Source organism: Cibotium barometz, chromosome 55 (assembly GCF_041138505.1).
Source record: "Cibotium barometz isolate CiBa-2024 chromosome 55, ASM4113850v1, whole genome shotgun sequence".
Taxonomy (NCBI): Eukaryota; Viridiplantae; Streptophyta; class Polypodiopsida; order Cyatheales; family Cibotiaceae; genus Cibotium; species Cibotium barometz.
Genome location: NC_141100.1, coordinates 2,502,320 through 2,519,938, shown reverse-complemented (window position 1 = coordinate 2,519,938; position 17,619 = coordinate 2,502,320). Strand labels below are relative to the sequence as shown.

At 34.8% G+C, this 17,619-nt stretch overlaps 1 protein-coding gene across 2 annotated transcripts; it reads left to right on the top strand.

Annotated features, from left to right (window-relative positions):
• The first annotated feature begins 5,590 nt into the window (after positions 1-5,590).
• LOC147607250 (phosphate transporter PHO1-like) lies at positions 5,591-17,007 on the top strand. Of its 2 annotated transcripts, XM_086790819.1 has the most exons (15): positions 5,591-5,712; positions 5,892-6,116; positions 6,916-7,234; positions 10,691-11,129; positions 11,212-11,260; positions 12,042-12,113; positions 12,222-12,351; positions 13,459-13,582; positions 13,844-14,093; positions 14,347-14,451; positions 14,662-14,706; positions 14,814-14,963; positions 16,015-16,293; positions 16,401-16,537; positions 16,640-17,007. In XM_086790819.1, exons 2-15 carry the CDS (start codon positions 5,901-5,903, stop codon positions 16,731-16,733), a joined length of 2,409 nt encoding a protein of 802 aa, XP_086646945.1. In that variant the 5' UTR covers positions 5,591-5,712; positions 5,892-5,900; the 3' UTR covers positions 16,734-17,007. The 2 variants fall into 2 exon arrangements, with proteins under 2 accessions (XP_086646945.1, XP_086646946.1); XM_086790820.1 differs by lacking the exons at positions 13,459-13,582; positions 13,844-14,093 and having other exon boundaries at positions 12,222-12,347.
• Positions 17,008-17,619: the final 612 nt, after the last annotated feature.

The window sequence follows — 17,619 nt, the reverse complement described above, 5'->3', positions numbered from 1 at the left end:
CAATCTCCAACCTAATTTATGTATCCTCATTTACGTGACTAGTACTAGTATGGGAGGTACATGATGATCTTCATGTGATGATGAAGGGGCAATAGAAGATTTTGGGCTTGCCAAAAAGAATATTTTTGGTTGTTGCCATATCATTTGGTCATCATAGGCACTATAGGCTATATAGGTGGCTACTACAAAGGCCTACATGGTATACATGTTGGTGACACTTTGACTGCAACTATCCATATAAAGAGGGTGACCACCATCACCAAAAAGAATATGAAGTTGGTTTGTTGCTTACATAGTTGGAGGGGAAATGTGTTGGAAATCATGGTGAGATTCTAAATGGTGATTACACTCATGGTGATTGACTAATTAGCACTGACTAATTAGCACTAAGCAAGATGATTAAGATTAACCACATAATATTAGCAGAATAACAAGCATAATGATAGCATGAGGATGAGAATGTGAGAGTGTTACATTCTTCTTAGATGCGAGCCTCTTATATAGACTTGAGTACAAGTGATTAGCAATGAGATTAATCCATAATCTCTCCTAGAAACTTTCAACCATTCTCTTGGATTTGAGCACCTAAAAGTGAGCTGTAGCCATTGCCTAATTTTGAGTGCAAGTTTGAACCTTCTTCCCACTTGCACACGGTGCATGAAATAAAGATTCTAGGATCATGATGCTCAAGCTCCCCTATTGAACCGTTATCATACCTTTTGTGAATGAGGTCACCCCAAACCTATCAACATCCCAAGCCTTGTGTCTCCACTTTCAATCCACCATCATAGGTAACCTCGAATGCTACACCTCATTATTGCCTTACCATGTTGGAGGAATATAACCTAATCAACAGGGATGAAGACCACCCCCCAAAACTCAACGTCTAGTAGTAGACATTGTAGATGGGGATACTCAGTAGGAGTTCCAGAGAGCGAGAGAGAGAGTGCATTATAGTTTATAATATTATATATATATATACATATTAATTTATATAAATTAATAAATAAGTGCTCATATTAATCTATATAATTTAATATAAATTAGTGCTTATATATATATATATATATCACTTATATTTATATTATATATCTATATATATATATTATAAAGTTAATATTACTTTATATAGATCAATATATCTATATATTAATTCATGTAGTATGTATATATTCTTATACTTATATATATATATATATATATATATATATCCATATTCATATTACTCTATCTAGAGATCTATTTATATATATCTCTCTTAGATTATGTCTCCTCTCTTGGAAGATGAACCATTCTTGGGGCACGCTCTATTCTCCCATAAAGGCAGTTGGATAGTAGACTAATCCCCCACACTTAGCCTTTGTGCCCATAAAGTCCCTCTCCCACCTCACTATCAAAGTAATGATTTTTTTTTCCAATCATATAGATATCAATATATTAATTAATATTTATATATTAATTTATGATCTTATGTATATATATATATATATATGTACATATATATTATCTTTCATGTAATAATATTAACTAAGAATGCAATAGAAATTTAAAGCCAAAACATAATGAAATATAATGATTAAGATGTACATTAAAGTTGGTGGATAATGAAATATAACGATTAAGATGTACATTAAAGTTGGTGGATATGAATCTTTGGTTTAAATTTTACATGTCATCATTCTTGTTAAGATGCATCAAGACAAGAAGAAAGCTTTGCAGTTGAGAAATGCTAGAATTCCCCCATTCATATTATCAAAAGTTACATATATACACAAAAGGGCTTTGCCCAATCACCTAACTTAAGTGGGTGCCCAATTCTTATCTCTATCCATATATATAAGGTTTATGGCTGGTTGGCTTTAATACATCAATGGGTGCCCAATTCTTATCTCTATCCATATATATAAGGTTTATGGCTGGTTGGCTTTAATACATCAATGGGTGCCCAATTCTTATCTCTATCCATATATATAAGGTTTATGGCTGGTTGGCTTTAATACATCAATGGTCCATGGTTTTTACATAATATAAATACATCTTAGGCTAGAGGTAGAGATTTTGGGTGTAAGAAAAAGAGTTAACATTACCATAAGGGGTTGGTCATGGAGATTTCCATAAGGGCTTTGTTCATGGAGGTCACTTGGAAGGGTTGATACATATGGTTGTGAGGTGTGGGCATATGGACTTAAAGGAGAGCTTGAATGAGTTTTAACTTATCTCTCGAGTAGACATGTCTAGCATCTCTTCTTAATGTAGCCACCATGGTGTCCCTTGATGCCTTCTAGCACATCATTACTGGTAGAGTCATCATCTCATGTGTTTGGTAACTTTGGTGGTTGCATATGGTTGTGACGTGTGGGCATATCATTACTGGTAGTCATCATCTCATGTGTTCGGTAACTTTGGTGCGGTTGCATATGGTTGTGAGATGCCTTCTAGCACATCATTATTGGTAGTCATCATCTCATGTGTTTGGTAACTTTGGTGGTTGCATATGGTTGTGAGGTGTGGGCATAGGGATTTAAGGAGAGCTCAAATGAGTTTTAACTTATCTCTCAAGTAGACACATCTAGCATCTCTTCACAATGTAGCCACCATGGTGTCCCTTGATGCCTTCTACACAACATTATTGGTGGTCATCATCTCATGTGTTTGGTAACTTGGAGGCTCCAACACCTTTTATCTTTTATGCTCTCTTTCTATTTGGTTCCTCTTTAGTTTATCATTGATGAGCTACATATTAATTTGTGGCTCTAAAGGTTTTTTAGAAGAATGCTATATGAATATTGTTAGTTACAATGTAGCTCTACTCTATTCATGATATGCACTAAAGCTTGAGTGCATGATCTACAAAAAAACATTTGATATTTTGTTCATGTTCAAAGTCATAGCTAGAATTCATAAATTGCAAATTTAAAGTTATGTTATTATTTGCCCCTTAATTTATTCATTTACATGTAATGTTGAGGGTAAATGTGCTCAATTATTGAGCTTAAAGGAGAAGGAGGGTACATGTGCTTGTGAAGCTTAAAGTATGTGTGACTCACAAAGGATTCTCAATTGTTAACTTTTGTATCATTTTTTGATGTTCCTTTTTAGAGATCATTTGTGAGAAATATATTAATTGTCACCTAAAAAAACAAAGATTACCAAAATAGACAACACATTATTTATAAAGATAATTTGCAACCTTGTTTAATTATGGTATATAATCCTTAAAGTTTCGCAAGTCTTGCTGTGAAGAACCTTCAAGATTTATTTAAATTTTATTAAAGTTAAAATTTTGTAAGTGATGGTGGTTCACTTGGAAACAATCACAATATTGAAAATTACTATAAAGAAAACCTTTTATATGGGCTCTAATTGCATCAAATGCTTCAACTATATGCTTTCAAGAGTGGATACTCCATCGCGCACATGCATCATTGTATTTTATTCAATATCATGGGCATCAATAACTTCATCTTCATGATTTTTCACTTGATTGTGTTGTAATTTTTATGATTGTCAATGGCTAAATTGAGTCATATGTGAATGATTATTTTGATTGTAAGTGTAAAGTGAGTTGCCAAATGCATGAAAGTGTAGATTCAAAAACTTTCCATGATGGAGAGTGTGTGCACCCATGTTGAGATGCTATGTAAGGACCTTCACTTAGGGGTGTAGCATGTCCCTATGACCTCATATGTCTAGTTGATAGGAGTCATCCTCTATCACATATTGATCTGACACGTGGTTGATAGGAGTCATCCCCTATCACATATTGATCTGACACGTGGTTGATAGGAGTCATCCCCTATCACATATTGATCTGACACGTGGTTGATAGGAGTCATCCCAATTGGTTGATAGGAGTTATCCCTTAGCACATATTGATCTCACATGTGGAGGAGTCATCCCCTAGAACATATTGATGGGGCTAGGAGACACCATGTTGAGGGGAATATGTCTCGATAAAATGGCTGTTAAAATTTCAGGTCTGCAAGTTGGTGAGTGGTGGGTGGTTCACTAATAAGGGGAGGTAAGTTGTTCTCCTAGATTGGTAGAATGAGGGGAGACATATAGACCTTCAAATGGTGTGATAATTTTGTATGGTTCTTTGGGCAAAGGCTCATTTATACAATTGATTTGTAAAGAGAAAAAGGATGAAGACTCTAGAATAAGTCAAAATGTTATGGATGAGAAAGAAGGAAATTTGGATAATTTAGTAGCCACATAGATATAGTAGGTGCCACTCATTTTTTATGGTGCATGGAGGCTCATTAGAGCTATATTATGGTGTACATACATTTTTAAGAGCTATATTATGGTGTAAATGCATTTGCAAGAGCTTAGAATTCGTGTAATTGCATCATATGTTTTGCATACATTCTAACTCAAAGAGGTTATTATCTTCACAAATTCTTTTTTTTTTGGTGGTGGAAATATACAATTATATAAATTGCATGGTATATGCAAGTTTTTCAATTATCAATGACACTATGTGCAAAGCAGCAAAATAGTGAAAGTGAAAGAAAGAAACAAGTTGAAGCTAAACTGGCATACGAACTTAAACGATCCTCAATAATAGAGACTTTTGCCATTAGAAGAAGAACATATTTATGCCAAAAGCCATTGTAAAAGGATGTAACTTTAAGTAATGTCACATAGTGTCTACCCAAAATTTAGACTTTTGAATACAAGAAGGAACCAAACTTTTAAGATTATTTGTTCTTGTACCCTTTTTATTCCATTCTCACCCACATGTGATGTGGTAGATCAATGAGTACATGATGATAGTGCTCTTTTTTTTTAATGATGTAGTGATTATTGTTTTTGATTACTTTTTTCCACTTTATATTTTTATATGTTATAGCTTATGCAAATGCCTAAACTATAACATAATCACAAAATACATCAACCATTAGTAAAGAATTATGAAAGGATTTCTTTTCAAAGTTTGTCGCTCGAGCAGTTAGCTTTAATCTTGTCAACTCATCTTTATCAAGGAGTACTACTCCAAACGGGCACACTACTTTAAAATCTTTGAAGGTACCCCACACGCTAACCCAAAGATAAAATATATTTGTAGAGCAGTTGAGAACAAGTGGGCAAAGGTTGGAAAAAAATAAAATACAAGTAATGTCACTTTTGGATGTTTAAAAAGGGGAAAGAAATTGCTAGAGATTTTAGGAAATCATTTTATGCTTGAATTCACCTTTTTTTATTTAAAAAAAGGTGCACAACTCCCTGTTGTGCACCTTTTTTTTGAATAAAAACCTTTTTTTTTGAATAAAAACATTAATGAAAGAAGAAATTGAGGTGGGTTATAAGGTTAGGGGGTCATAAAGCAAAGGCTTGTTGACCGTGCGGAATTTTTTTGGGCATTTTAGAAACGCTAGACACAAAGTGACTTTACGTGATAGTGGGGAGCGAGGCGAGCCCACCACACCGAAGGTTTCTGTGTCCCTTGGATAGGTTGAGAAAGCTAAAGTATTAGTCGCCTTATTGTTGGCTACACCACCACTATCACCATCTAATCCTCAGTTTCTGTCCTTGATTAGGAGATTAGATTTGTTCGCCACCCCACCACCACCACCATCTAATCATATAACCATCCCCCCCCTTTGTATAAATTAAAACCCCTCATCAGATGCTTGCAATTGTGTTTGCTTATACCATCTCCCATCTGGTTGAGGAGAGAATTTGCACCCAATTGGGCAAGAGATTGAGGTGATTATTTGCATTTAGGGTTGAGTTTAAGTCGATATTTTTGTGTTGAGTTTAAGTTGATAATAACTCAATTAGCGCCTATAACTAAGCTGTCTCAGAGTGGTGAAGTTTCATCCATTAAGGCTATGTGGGCTCTTGATCATTAAGGTTTGCATTTACGTGGGTTAATGATAATCTAGAGAAGAGAGATGGTGAAATTCTCCAAGCAGTTGGAGCTGCAGCTTGTTCCCGAGTGGAAGAGCGCCTTCTGCAACTATTGGAAGCTCAAGAAGGACCTCAAGCTCATCAGGCTCCAAGAAATCGATTGGCAGAAGAGTAGCCCTCCACCTTCTGGGGATCCATATGTGTTCATGGCTAGCCTCACGCGAAGAAGGACCCTCCACCATCCCCAAGATGTCATCAAGGTGATCACACTAAACCATTACACAGAAACGACTCACCAGCCCCAATATCATTTCCAAGCATTCCTCCACTTTTGATCATGGTAGAAGGTCCATTGGCTTGGCTTCTCTCTCTCTCTCTCTCTCTCTCTCTCTCTCTCTCTCTCTCTCTCTCTCTCTCTCTCTCTCTCTCTCTCTCTCTCTCTCTCTCCTTCTCCTTAGTTTGGTGTGTGATTTTTCCAATGAAAGCGAGTCACACCACTTTATTGGTCACCTTTTTTGGAGGCTAGCATGGTAGGCATGTCAATTATTGGGGGGCTACCATGGTAGGTAGACATGCCAATTATTTTGGGTGCTACCATGGTAGACATGTCAATTATTTTGGGGGCTACCATGGCAGACATGTCGTTTTTTTGTTTCCATCAAGGTTAAGAGAAGAAGAAAAGAATTTTTCTTAGCTATACTTATTCTGTATGGACTATGGTTGCCACTCTCTCTCTTTCTCCCCTTTTTCCTTGGTTTGGTGTGTAATTTTTCTAGTGAAAGCAAGTCACACCACTTTATTGGTCACGTTTTTGGGGGGCACCATGGTAGACATGTCAATTATTTTGGGGGCCACCATGATGGTAGACATGTCAATTTAAGAGAACGAGAAAAGAATATGTCTCATCTATACTCATTCTGCCTCTAACTTCTTCCCCATCATTAAAGCTTTGAATTCTTCTAGAAATGGTCCCAATAGCTCACATATGTTGTTTTTCCAATAATGGCTGAATATTTGACATGATAACTTTTACCAATTTGGGACATTATATGAGTGTAGGTGCACCACCAAAGGTGCTCATCTCGTGGCCAAGTGGAGATCTATGAGACAGAGGTGCTAGAGCCATTATGTGGAAATGTGAGTGAGGTGGCATTCTTTAAAGGGGTGGATGAGGAGCTCAACAAGGTGAATGACTTCTATGCCTCCAAGGAGGATGAGTATGCACATAGAATGGAGGCTCTCAAGCGCCAACTCACCAACCTTGTTGACTTACGCAAGGCACTTGAAGAACACCAAGCTTCGTCGTCCCTTGCATCGCCATCTTCCATTACCTTTTGTTTTATCCCACAAACGTCACCTAGCAGCACAGCTGAGAAACGTAAGCTCCTTTTTTCTTTACCTTGATTCCAAAAAGTTTCCCTTATAAGATGATTAAAATCAAGGTTACATGTTGTTTGAAGATAAATCAAAGCTGTACAATTAAATCTCTATATAAAAAGGGTTTTCTAATATGATCCTGCCAACTTACCATTGGTTGATTTTGATTCTTGCATGCTAAACATTTGTTTGTGCCTAATATTAAGATTAGGCTTAAAATAAAGCAAATAAAATTTCTCCTTTTTGTGAACGTCAGATTTCTATTATTAGTTTTTGCTTTTATTACTAACTCTAAGCCTTTATAGGTGAGTGGATTTCCCATAATCAAGTATCACATTGGCTCGGAGAATTCCCAAAAGATGAGAAGCCAAATGAGGCCATCACCAAGCTCTAATAAAACACTAGAAAAGTGGTTTATGTTGCTATGGGGTAATCAAGTTTGGGCAATGTGCACGATTAGTGTGGATCTCGAGGGTGCTTTGAGCTATGGATGGGTAGTGAGTAACTTGCTAACAAGCCTTTCAATTAGTCTTTACGTTTATTTTTGTGCAAGTCTCAATACAATGTTTGAGAGATTCTGTCATCTCAAGCTATGCCTTAGATGAAGGGCTTATTTGACCATGCATGTCCAACCATGTACATTGGTGTATGGTGTGAAGTTAACTTGTGAGAATTTTGTTGGCCTTGGCATTCCTCCCTAATGCCACATGATGTCAAGGATGCTTGGTAAATACCCATATCCACATTAAAAAGGGCTTAATCGTATTGTGATCCCCATTTTATAGGAGGGGACATTTGTTCCCTAATATATCCTACTGACAACTAGAGGGGGAGCTTGGGGGAGGTAAGGAAACCACTCCCTAATGCATCTTAGTAACAACCATCTCTTACCTTATAAAAATTTAACAAGTTTTTTCCCATATCCATCAAAATATGGAATCTTGAATGTGCAAAATCTTGAGTCAATCCAAACCATGGCTAGTTAAGATGTTCTTTATCAACATCTCACCTGAGATACTTTTATGATTTAGCTTGCTAGCATCATTAACCCACAATCATCACAGGATAAGCATATTGAGGATCTCATTCACCCTCGCACATCTAATTACATTAAAAAATGAACTCGCCCACTTAGTTTAATTGAGCTTTAAAAAGGACTCCTAAGAGTGGGAGGGTTTCTATTTAGCTACCAAAATCTAAAAAGTTTGTTCTATCATGCTTATCAAAGTTACTTCAATGAACACTAGTGGTAGTTTGCCTGCTTGATGCATGAGAGGAAGGTTACGAAACATTAGATCTTTATATTTCATTTGGAAGAGTCTCTTCTTTTGGTATTTGTTTTTGTTTTGGAGTCTTCTTTGGCATCCCTGTCATGTTTTCTAGTGGTACTTGTTGACACCACTTTAGCTATGGTGGTTGCCCATGGTAGATTTATTGGCACTTGTTACTGCTGCTCATAAAAAAATTATATTCTTGGTGACCTTAAGTCTAGCATGTTGGCATTTTCGTGTATGCATCTAGAGAATCAAAGACAACATGTGGCATATCTGTGACTTCTACAGCACTTGTATTCTCTACTTGGCTCACCACTATATATCATGTATCCTTGTGTATATCTATTGTTGTATCCACCACTGGTACATACGTAGGCATAGTCACATATTCTACTGTGCTTACATAGTCACATCTTGTGTACATACATAGTCACATCTTCTATTATGCTTATATAGTCACACCTTGTGTACATACCTATAGATAGGCATAGTCACATCTTGTGTACATACATAGATAGGCATAGTCACACCTTGTGTACATACATAGATAGGCATAGTCACATCTTGTGTACATACATAGGCATAGTCACACCTTGTGTACATACATAGATAGGCATAGTCACATCTTGTGTACATAAATAGGCATAGTCACATCTTGTGTACATACTGCATAGGCATAGGCACATCTTCTATTGTGGTGGTTACAATGCATCTACATTGTGATAGGTTCTCAATTAGTATGAAAAAACTATACAATAAAAGAATTTATCCAAGTACCTCTGGCACCTGCAAAAAATACATGTTATTAAGTTGTTAGATATATGATAATGTCTAAAATGTAAAAATAGAGAAAGTATGTCTAAGAAAAGGAACTATTTTGAAGTAAAAGGACATACATGCATCTCCAATTAGAGAATAAAAAAGTTTCTCCAAATATTTTTCCATTTTACTTCATTACAATGAAGAATAAATGTCCCTATGATGGCGATTTCTTATATTAGAGTGTATAATGGATTGATGAAAAAATTTAGAGCTAGCTTAATGTAGTTTATCCTTTTACCTTTGTATACACCATTTTTTGGTTTGCCATTTTATACTATTGTTCCAAGGTTAAAATTAAAAAAAATAGTGATGTTTGAATTTAGCTACATAGAATAATTATTTGAAAGCTCTCTGTCTCTCTCTATCTCTCTGTCTCTCTGTCTCTCTCTCTCTCTCTCACTCTCAATAAGAAAAAAAGGACTTAATTTTCTTTACTCAATTCAAGGGTAGAATGTAAGCCTAAGGTAAGAAGGAGGAGGTTAATTGGAATTAAAATCATAGGCATTGATAAGTCATATAGGTGTAAATTTAGTGCTCTCTCTTTTACTTGAATTGTTGGTGCAACACTCCTAAGAGGTGAAAATTACATGATTGTGCAAAGAATACAATCATATAGGCATGCAAGCACATGCACGCACGACACACACACACACACACACACACACAAATAAAACATACACACATTTGAGACCACTTTAGCACCATTTTAGAAAGGTTTATTATTCTATATTAATATAATAGCATACGTCATTCTATATTATAACAAGGTAGAACCAATTCACATAAAACTTTAACAATATTATTGCATACGTCATTTTAATCAACAAGAACATATATAAAGAGAATTAATATACTATATGAAAATGATAAAATGCATTTACAAAATGATGCTTTCAATACTAGAAAACCCCCTCTTAAAAAAGTATAGTAAAGCATATGTAGTACAAACTTTAATCATCATGATTAGTATCTCAATATAATATAAGGATTTCCATTACAATACTATGTTATAGTTATTAGGCATTGATTTTAATTTTCATATATATGATAATTTGATAGTTATTGAATGTGAATTATCAATATACATGTTCCTCTCTCTCTCTCTCTCTCTCTCTCTCTCTCTCTCTCTCTCTCTCTCTCTCTCAGTAATAATAATAATAATACTAATAGTAACAATAATATACCTTTACTCAATTGAAGGGGAAAATGTAAAAATAAACTAAAAGAAAGTGTAGAATGTAAACACAATCTAAAAGAAGGTATAGGTTTATTGGAGCTAAAATTGTAGGTGTTGAGTCGCATAGTTGCAAACATAGTGCTTTCTTTTCTCTTTTACTTCAATATATTGGTCTTTGATGCAGCACTCCTCAAAGGTGAAAATCAAGGGGTTGTGCAAAGTAATGTCAACTCTCAAATGGTTAGCATGTGTGGGATGATGACTCCTAAAATAGATCAGGACGTGGCATCAGCTAGTGATGAAGAGGAAGGGCTTGGATTCCACCATCCTCGAGCTACAAATGATAACGAGCATGTGGTATCATCCAGGAATAATGGTGGGCAAAGGAAGGGTAACATTTTGAGGCTCAACGTGCCACCCACCAAGGTAGCTCCCATACTCACCATCTCCACACTAACTCAAATGTTATGGGATGATGTTGCCAACAACCCCCAAGCCAAGAAGAGTGCTCGCAATTGCCATGATTTTACCATCACCAAAAAGAAGCTCCAATATGCAAGAAAAATGCTACGCAGAGCCTTTGTTGAGTATTACCGTGGCCTTGGCCTCCTCAAAACCTTCAGGCAATCTCTTCACCCATGGAAACACCTATCTTGATTTCATTCCATTTGCATATGATATTTATTTCTTGATCTTATTTCATAGCTCCTTGAACATGCTAGCATTTGGAAAGATTTTGAAGAAATACGATAAGGTAACCCTTTCTCTTAAATCTTTCTTTTTACTTTTTACTTTTAAATGTTCTTTTCTCATAAATCTTCCTTTTTAAGTTTTATTTTATCTTTATCTTTTTGTGTTGTGTATGCTAATTCCACTAAGCCTCTTGTTATTCTCTATACAAAACCTCCTCAAGAAACAAGTTCTCTAACATAGAGTGACAATGTCTATTAGTCATTAATGAAAGCCACCATATAGAATCTTGTGACATCCATTTTAAATTGTTATTTTCAAGAAGAAAATTTTGAGTTGAAAAAATCCAATTTATGTCCCAAATAATTATTTTCATTTGATTTTTAAAATTTTAGATTTTCCCTTTCTTAATGTGGGCCTTAGTGCACTTAGATAGATATTGAATTGCCATGCATATCATGTGTATAAATATCGTGTGTACACATATCATGTGTATAAATATCGTGTGTATAGATAGATATTGAATTGCCATGCATATCATGTGTATAAATATCGTGTGTACACATATCATGCATATAAATATCGTGTGTACACATATCATGTGTTGATATGTTGGGTAGTTAAAAATACCCCACCTTGTATGTCATATATGTACACACATAGATGATTAAAAATCTCCCTCTTCTCTCCCTTTTTCGTTGCTTTTGTCTCAATCCAATGCGCATATATATGACACATGGGGTATTTCAATGTATATCAATACTTAGCCTTGGTAGGGCACGCTGTGCCTGCCATGGGTTTATCTTCAAGTTACAATAAATTAATTTTAAAATAACAATGTATAGGTGACTAGAAGAAATGCATCAACTCCCTACTTAAAAGCTCTAGAAAGATCTCGACTCAATAGCTCAAATAAGGTGAGTATTGATACGTACACTTATATATATGTATAATGTCCTTTGTAAAAGCAAGAGCTCTACAAATATGTTCCTATTACCAAACTTGTTTAATAATGCATAAAGCAGGTTGATCACCTAATGGATGAAGTTGAGAGATTGTTTGCCCAATATTTTGCTAAAAATGATCAGAAAAAAGCGATGATGTTGTTAAGGCCAGCACAACAAAAAGTTTGCCACACCACTACATACTTTGTAGGTAAACTTATTCTTTCCCAAGCATATGTTGTTGACTTTTAACATTTGAATCACTTATAATAAAATTTAATTTCAAGCATTGGGATACCTACAAAATAAATCTAAGAAAGGACAATTATAGTCGCAAACTTAAGCATATACAAGAAAGAACTTTCTAAATAATTTAGAATTTTTTATTTTTAATTTTTAATTTTCTAATATATATGCATCTAGTAGAGAGTGAATTAATTATTTCTTTATTAGGGACTTAAAACCCTTGGATGAGTGCCATTTGTGCCTTCGAGCTTTCCTTAAATCTATGACCTTCTCTTCTTTGTGTCATCTTACCTACATGGTGTGAGCTATTAACTCACAGAGGTATCGTTGGATTATTTAAGTACATGTATTTGCATACATTTGTGTGTGCATGCACATGCGAATGGACACACACACACATGTGTGTGTGTGTGTGTGTGTGTCCATTCGCATGTGCATGCACACACACATGTCCATTCGCATGTGTGTGTGTGTGTGTGTGTCCATTTGCATGTGCATGAGAGAGAGAGAGAGAGAGAGAGAAAGATGTGACATCTATAGTCAAAATCTTTTGGTATGAGTATCAATACTTTAAGATAATTTAAGGTTGGTGCTCTCTTATTTCTAGTTTACCAAAGGATAGTCAACACTAGCATATAGGATTTAAAAAGAAGTTTTATAAGGAAGTTGTTTCACAAAAGTTAGCATCTAAGTAAACTTGTGTAAGGTATCTCAATGTGAGAATGGGAGAAACCTATGTGTTTGTACAAAGATGGTGATGAATTTAGATAAACAATGTGGAAAAATAACCATTTTTATAAATACACTTTAGTTGGTGACTCCTTTTAAAAGATAAAAACACAAGGAGAACCTTGCGAGAGTATTACCAAAATAAAAATGACAATGTTTTTTTTTAATTTATCTTTTATTAACTTGATTCAAATAACTTGTTTGGAAGTGTTAATATGGAAGTGTTAATAAAAGGTTAGAAAAAGTACACTTCTTATGAGTAGAAATATTGACTTTACAAATTTTATAGATTTGTCTTGTTAAAGATTATTGTAAATCTTATTGACCTTTATACATGTTGCAGGTCTCTTCTCAGGATGGTCTATATCTTTTCTTATAGCATTCATCATATTATTGCATTTCCATGGTGCACACTTCAGCAATTCAAACCTACAAAACTATGCTCAAAATGTCTATCCCGTGTACAGGTGTACTCTTGATCTTGAACTAAGAAAATTAATGGATAATCACCTTTATGCCTTACTGACAAGTTAAAACTTATACATACTTTATAAGGAAATAAAGTAAACATATGTGAAGGAAAATATCCACCTTATAAGATCCATCAAGAAAGTCTGCATCATCTACATTTTAAAAAAATCAAATTTGTCCCTAATTATGTGTATATATATGTGTGTACCATTACACAAGCACACAACTAACATAAACCTTGATGTTTCAATGAACAGCATGCTATTCTTTATTCTTCTTCATATGTTCATGTATGGTTGGGATGTGTACTTATGGCATCAAGTGAGAATAAACTATCCCTTCATTTTCGAATTTTCTCCCAAAACAGAGCTTAGAAGTCGAGAGATACTTTTGGTTTGCACATGCCTTACCACATTAGTTGTGGCAAGCATGGTGTGCCAATTGATTTTCTACCTACATGGAGCTACCTTACTTAATCCAAACTCTATTCCTTTTGCAACATTACTGGTATGTCACTAGCCCTACTACTAAATGGTTTGGAGAGAAAAAATGAACTTTATCCCAATGAAAATGTTTTTATGTATTGAAAAAAATAGGTTAAAAGTTCCAAGATTTAAGATTTCATGTAAACTTACACTAACATGTATGTAGGTAGAAAATGACCTCTCTCTTTCTCACTCACACACACAAACACACACAAACACATGGACATAAGTAGGCATCTAAAGATAAATGCTTCACTAATACATTATTTGCTCAGGTGTCATTGATCCTTTTATTTTGCCCGTTGAATGTATTCCATCGATCAAGCCGCTTCTTCTTCTTGAACTGCATGAAGCGTATTATTTTATCACCTTTTTACAAGGTATATACAATTTAACAACATTTTGACCATGTCAAATTTCTTACTTTAAATAAAAATACGGTTTACTTAAATTTCTTACTTTAAATAAAAATATCATGGTTTACTTAGAACTTCTTTGCATTTGAATAGTTAGAGCTCCTTTGCATTTAAATAGTAGCTCCTTTCCATTTAAATATAAATTTTTCCCCCTTTTGGTTTTTTATCTTGTAGGTTGCCATGGCTGATTTCTTTTTAGCAGACCAACTTACTAGCCAGGTGTCTCTTTGTATAAGAGATAAATTTTGAGTTAAGCATGTATATGAATGTCAGTTTGATTGTTATACCACTTTAACTAACGTTCATTGATTTTGTGTGTGCCATAGGTGGCTACAATAAGACAAACACAATACATAGCATGCAACTATTTTGGAGGTCATGCTTTATCTCATACTTCACACACATGTGGAGGAGCCAAATCCCACCAATTTGCATATGTTTTGTCCTTCCTTCCTTATTGGTGGCGTTTGATGCAAGTAAGCTATTTTTACTTCACTAATGATGCCATAAAAAATATAATTATGCATATTACCTTATATTTATCATGACAAGGTATAGGTATGCTTTAATTTTCACACACACACATATGTATACATACACATACATATATATACATATACTCTGCATATATGTGTATGTGTTTACATGCACATAGATATATGTGCTTTAATTTTCACACACACACTATACATACACATACATATATACACATATATATCTATGTGTTTATATGCACATAGATATATATACACATATATATCTTTATGCATACATGTTCATGTGTATATATGCACACACCTATATATGCATGCGCACACGCACTCACGTGTGTGTGTGTATACATACATATATATGCATATATTATATAAGTATATGTATATATTATATAATACACACACACATACATGCATACATACATGTGTGTGTGTGTGTGTGTATAAATATATATATTGTGTATGTGTGTGTGCATGTACATGTATATGTAATATATATATATATGTATGTATGTATGTATGTATGTGTGTGTGTGTATGTATGTATGTATGTATGTATCTATGTATATATATATACATACATACATACATATATACATACATACATACATGCATGCATGCATATGTGTGTGTGTGTGTGTGTGTGTGTGTGTGTGTGTGTGTGTGTGTGTGTGTGTACATATAGTAAACATTTACATACATTTATATACCTATATGTATATATTTGTATTTACGTTTGTATTTACATATACATGTACATGCATTTAAATATATATGTGTATTTATATATTTATATATACATATATGTGTGTATATATACATATATATGCACATAGACATATATGTATGTATATGTGTACATATAAATATACATGTGTATATACATATTTATAGGCTTACACATACACACACATAGTGTATAGACATATAAACGTATAAGTATGATGCCATAAACATTATAGTTTATTATAGTTGCCATTGTTTTTTAATGCTAAGTGTTCTAGTTTATAATGAAACAATTGATAAAAAACAGTGCTTGAGGCGTTGGATTGATGAAGGGGACCGTGTGCATCTTGCAAATGGGGGCAAATATTTGTCTGCAATGATTGCAATTGGATGTAGGCTTACCTTCCAATTCTATCCCTCTAAGGCTTGGCTTGCCATCTTTATAGTCACTTCATCATTAGCAACTGTGTACCAAATGTATTGGGATGTTGTTATGGATTGGGGCCTCCTCCAACCACATTCTAAGAACCCATGGCTAAGAGATCAACTCATTCTGAAGAATAAATCATTGTATTTTATTTCCATGGTAAGCATAATATCTTTTCTTTAAAAAAGACTAGTTATTTCCCTTCTATCTATTTATTTCCTCTTTTTAATTTTTTTCTAATGGGGGTATGTTTGAATTTGCAACAGGGTGTTAATTTCCTTCTTAGATTTGCATGGGTGCAATCCCTTACACACTTCCAATTTGGCAATTCTGATCATTACTCGACTGATTTCTTCTTTGCTTCATTAGAGGTTTTCAGAAGGGGCCACTGGAATTTTTATAGGTAAAAATTCATGTGAGCATAAATGAATTTCTCAATAAGAGCTGACACTAATCTTCAAATTTAGTGATAATTTGAAAAATTGGAATATTCTTCACATTACAGGTTGGAAAATGAGCATCTCAACAATGTGGGTAAATATCGGGCAGTGAAGACTGTTCCACTGCCATTCCGAGATGACTTTGTTGCAGGCGTCTAAACAACAAGCGCTAATCATCAGCCATAATCAGAACATTACAGGACCGGGTAGTATGTATAACCCGATAATTACACTCAAGAGCAGAAAATGTGTGGCGTATATTAAAAGCTGTGAAGGTGGTTAATTAGTGAAGGCATTGCTCTCTACATTCTCAGTTACAAAGGCCATAAAGATGGCTAGTGTAGGGATTAGCCTCCATAAAGATGGTTAGTGTAGGGATTAGTCCTGCTCAATAATGATATTGCAAGTTATTAATTATAAATTGACTTGTGCATGTGTGAGCTATTGTAAATTAATCTCTCTATCGCGCGGGATCTCTGTGGGCTGAGGATAGATCCCAAGCTCCCCACCGTGTAGTATTGACAGGCCCGTCGGTTGATGTCAATAAAATCTCCTGCTAAAACGATGATGTATCAGCAATCATCCAAGTCAAGGCATCTAATTTTGCTCCAAAATATGAGGCGAATACGAGACTTCCCATGCAAAACTTGAGAGGCTGCAGGAGGAGATGTTTGGGCCTTGATAGTAACACTAGATACTAGCAGTGGTGGTGGGGAATGGCCTAGGTAATGACCTCGAGGCACCTCTGGAGAAGAAGAAACCGAATTAGGTCAATTATGGGAAAACTTTCGTGACCACATTTTTTTAATTCAAATAAAACTTGGCATGCATGTTGCTTGGGCTTGTAGAGGCCTCACACAAAGTTTGGGGCGGTCAGAGCCCTGTAAGGGTCCCAATCAAAAGAGCTCGCACATTGATAATGTTTATGCACAGACTTAAGTTCGTAGCTTTAATGTGAGTTAACTAAATTTTGCTAATAATTCAAAAAGGCTAGAGAACTAGACAAATTTACCTCTTGATTGAATAGTAAAGATATCATTTTTAT

Bases quoted from the DNA above. Each gene is read 5' to 3' on its own strand.
- LOC147607250 (XM_086790819.1), top strand. From the start codon at position 5,901: ATGGTGAAATTCTCCAAGCAGTTGGAGCTGCAGCTTGTTCCCGAGTGG. The intron at 6,117-6,915 runs GTGATCACACTA...ATATGAGTGTAG, and splicing joins ATCCCCAAGATGTCATCAAG to GTGCACCACCAAAGGTGCTC. The intron at 7,235-10,690 runs GTAAGCTCCTTT...TCTTTGATGCAG, and splicing joins TAGCAGCACAGCTGAGAAAC to CACTCCTCAAAGGTGAAAAT.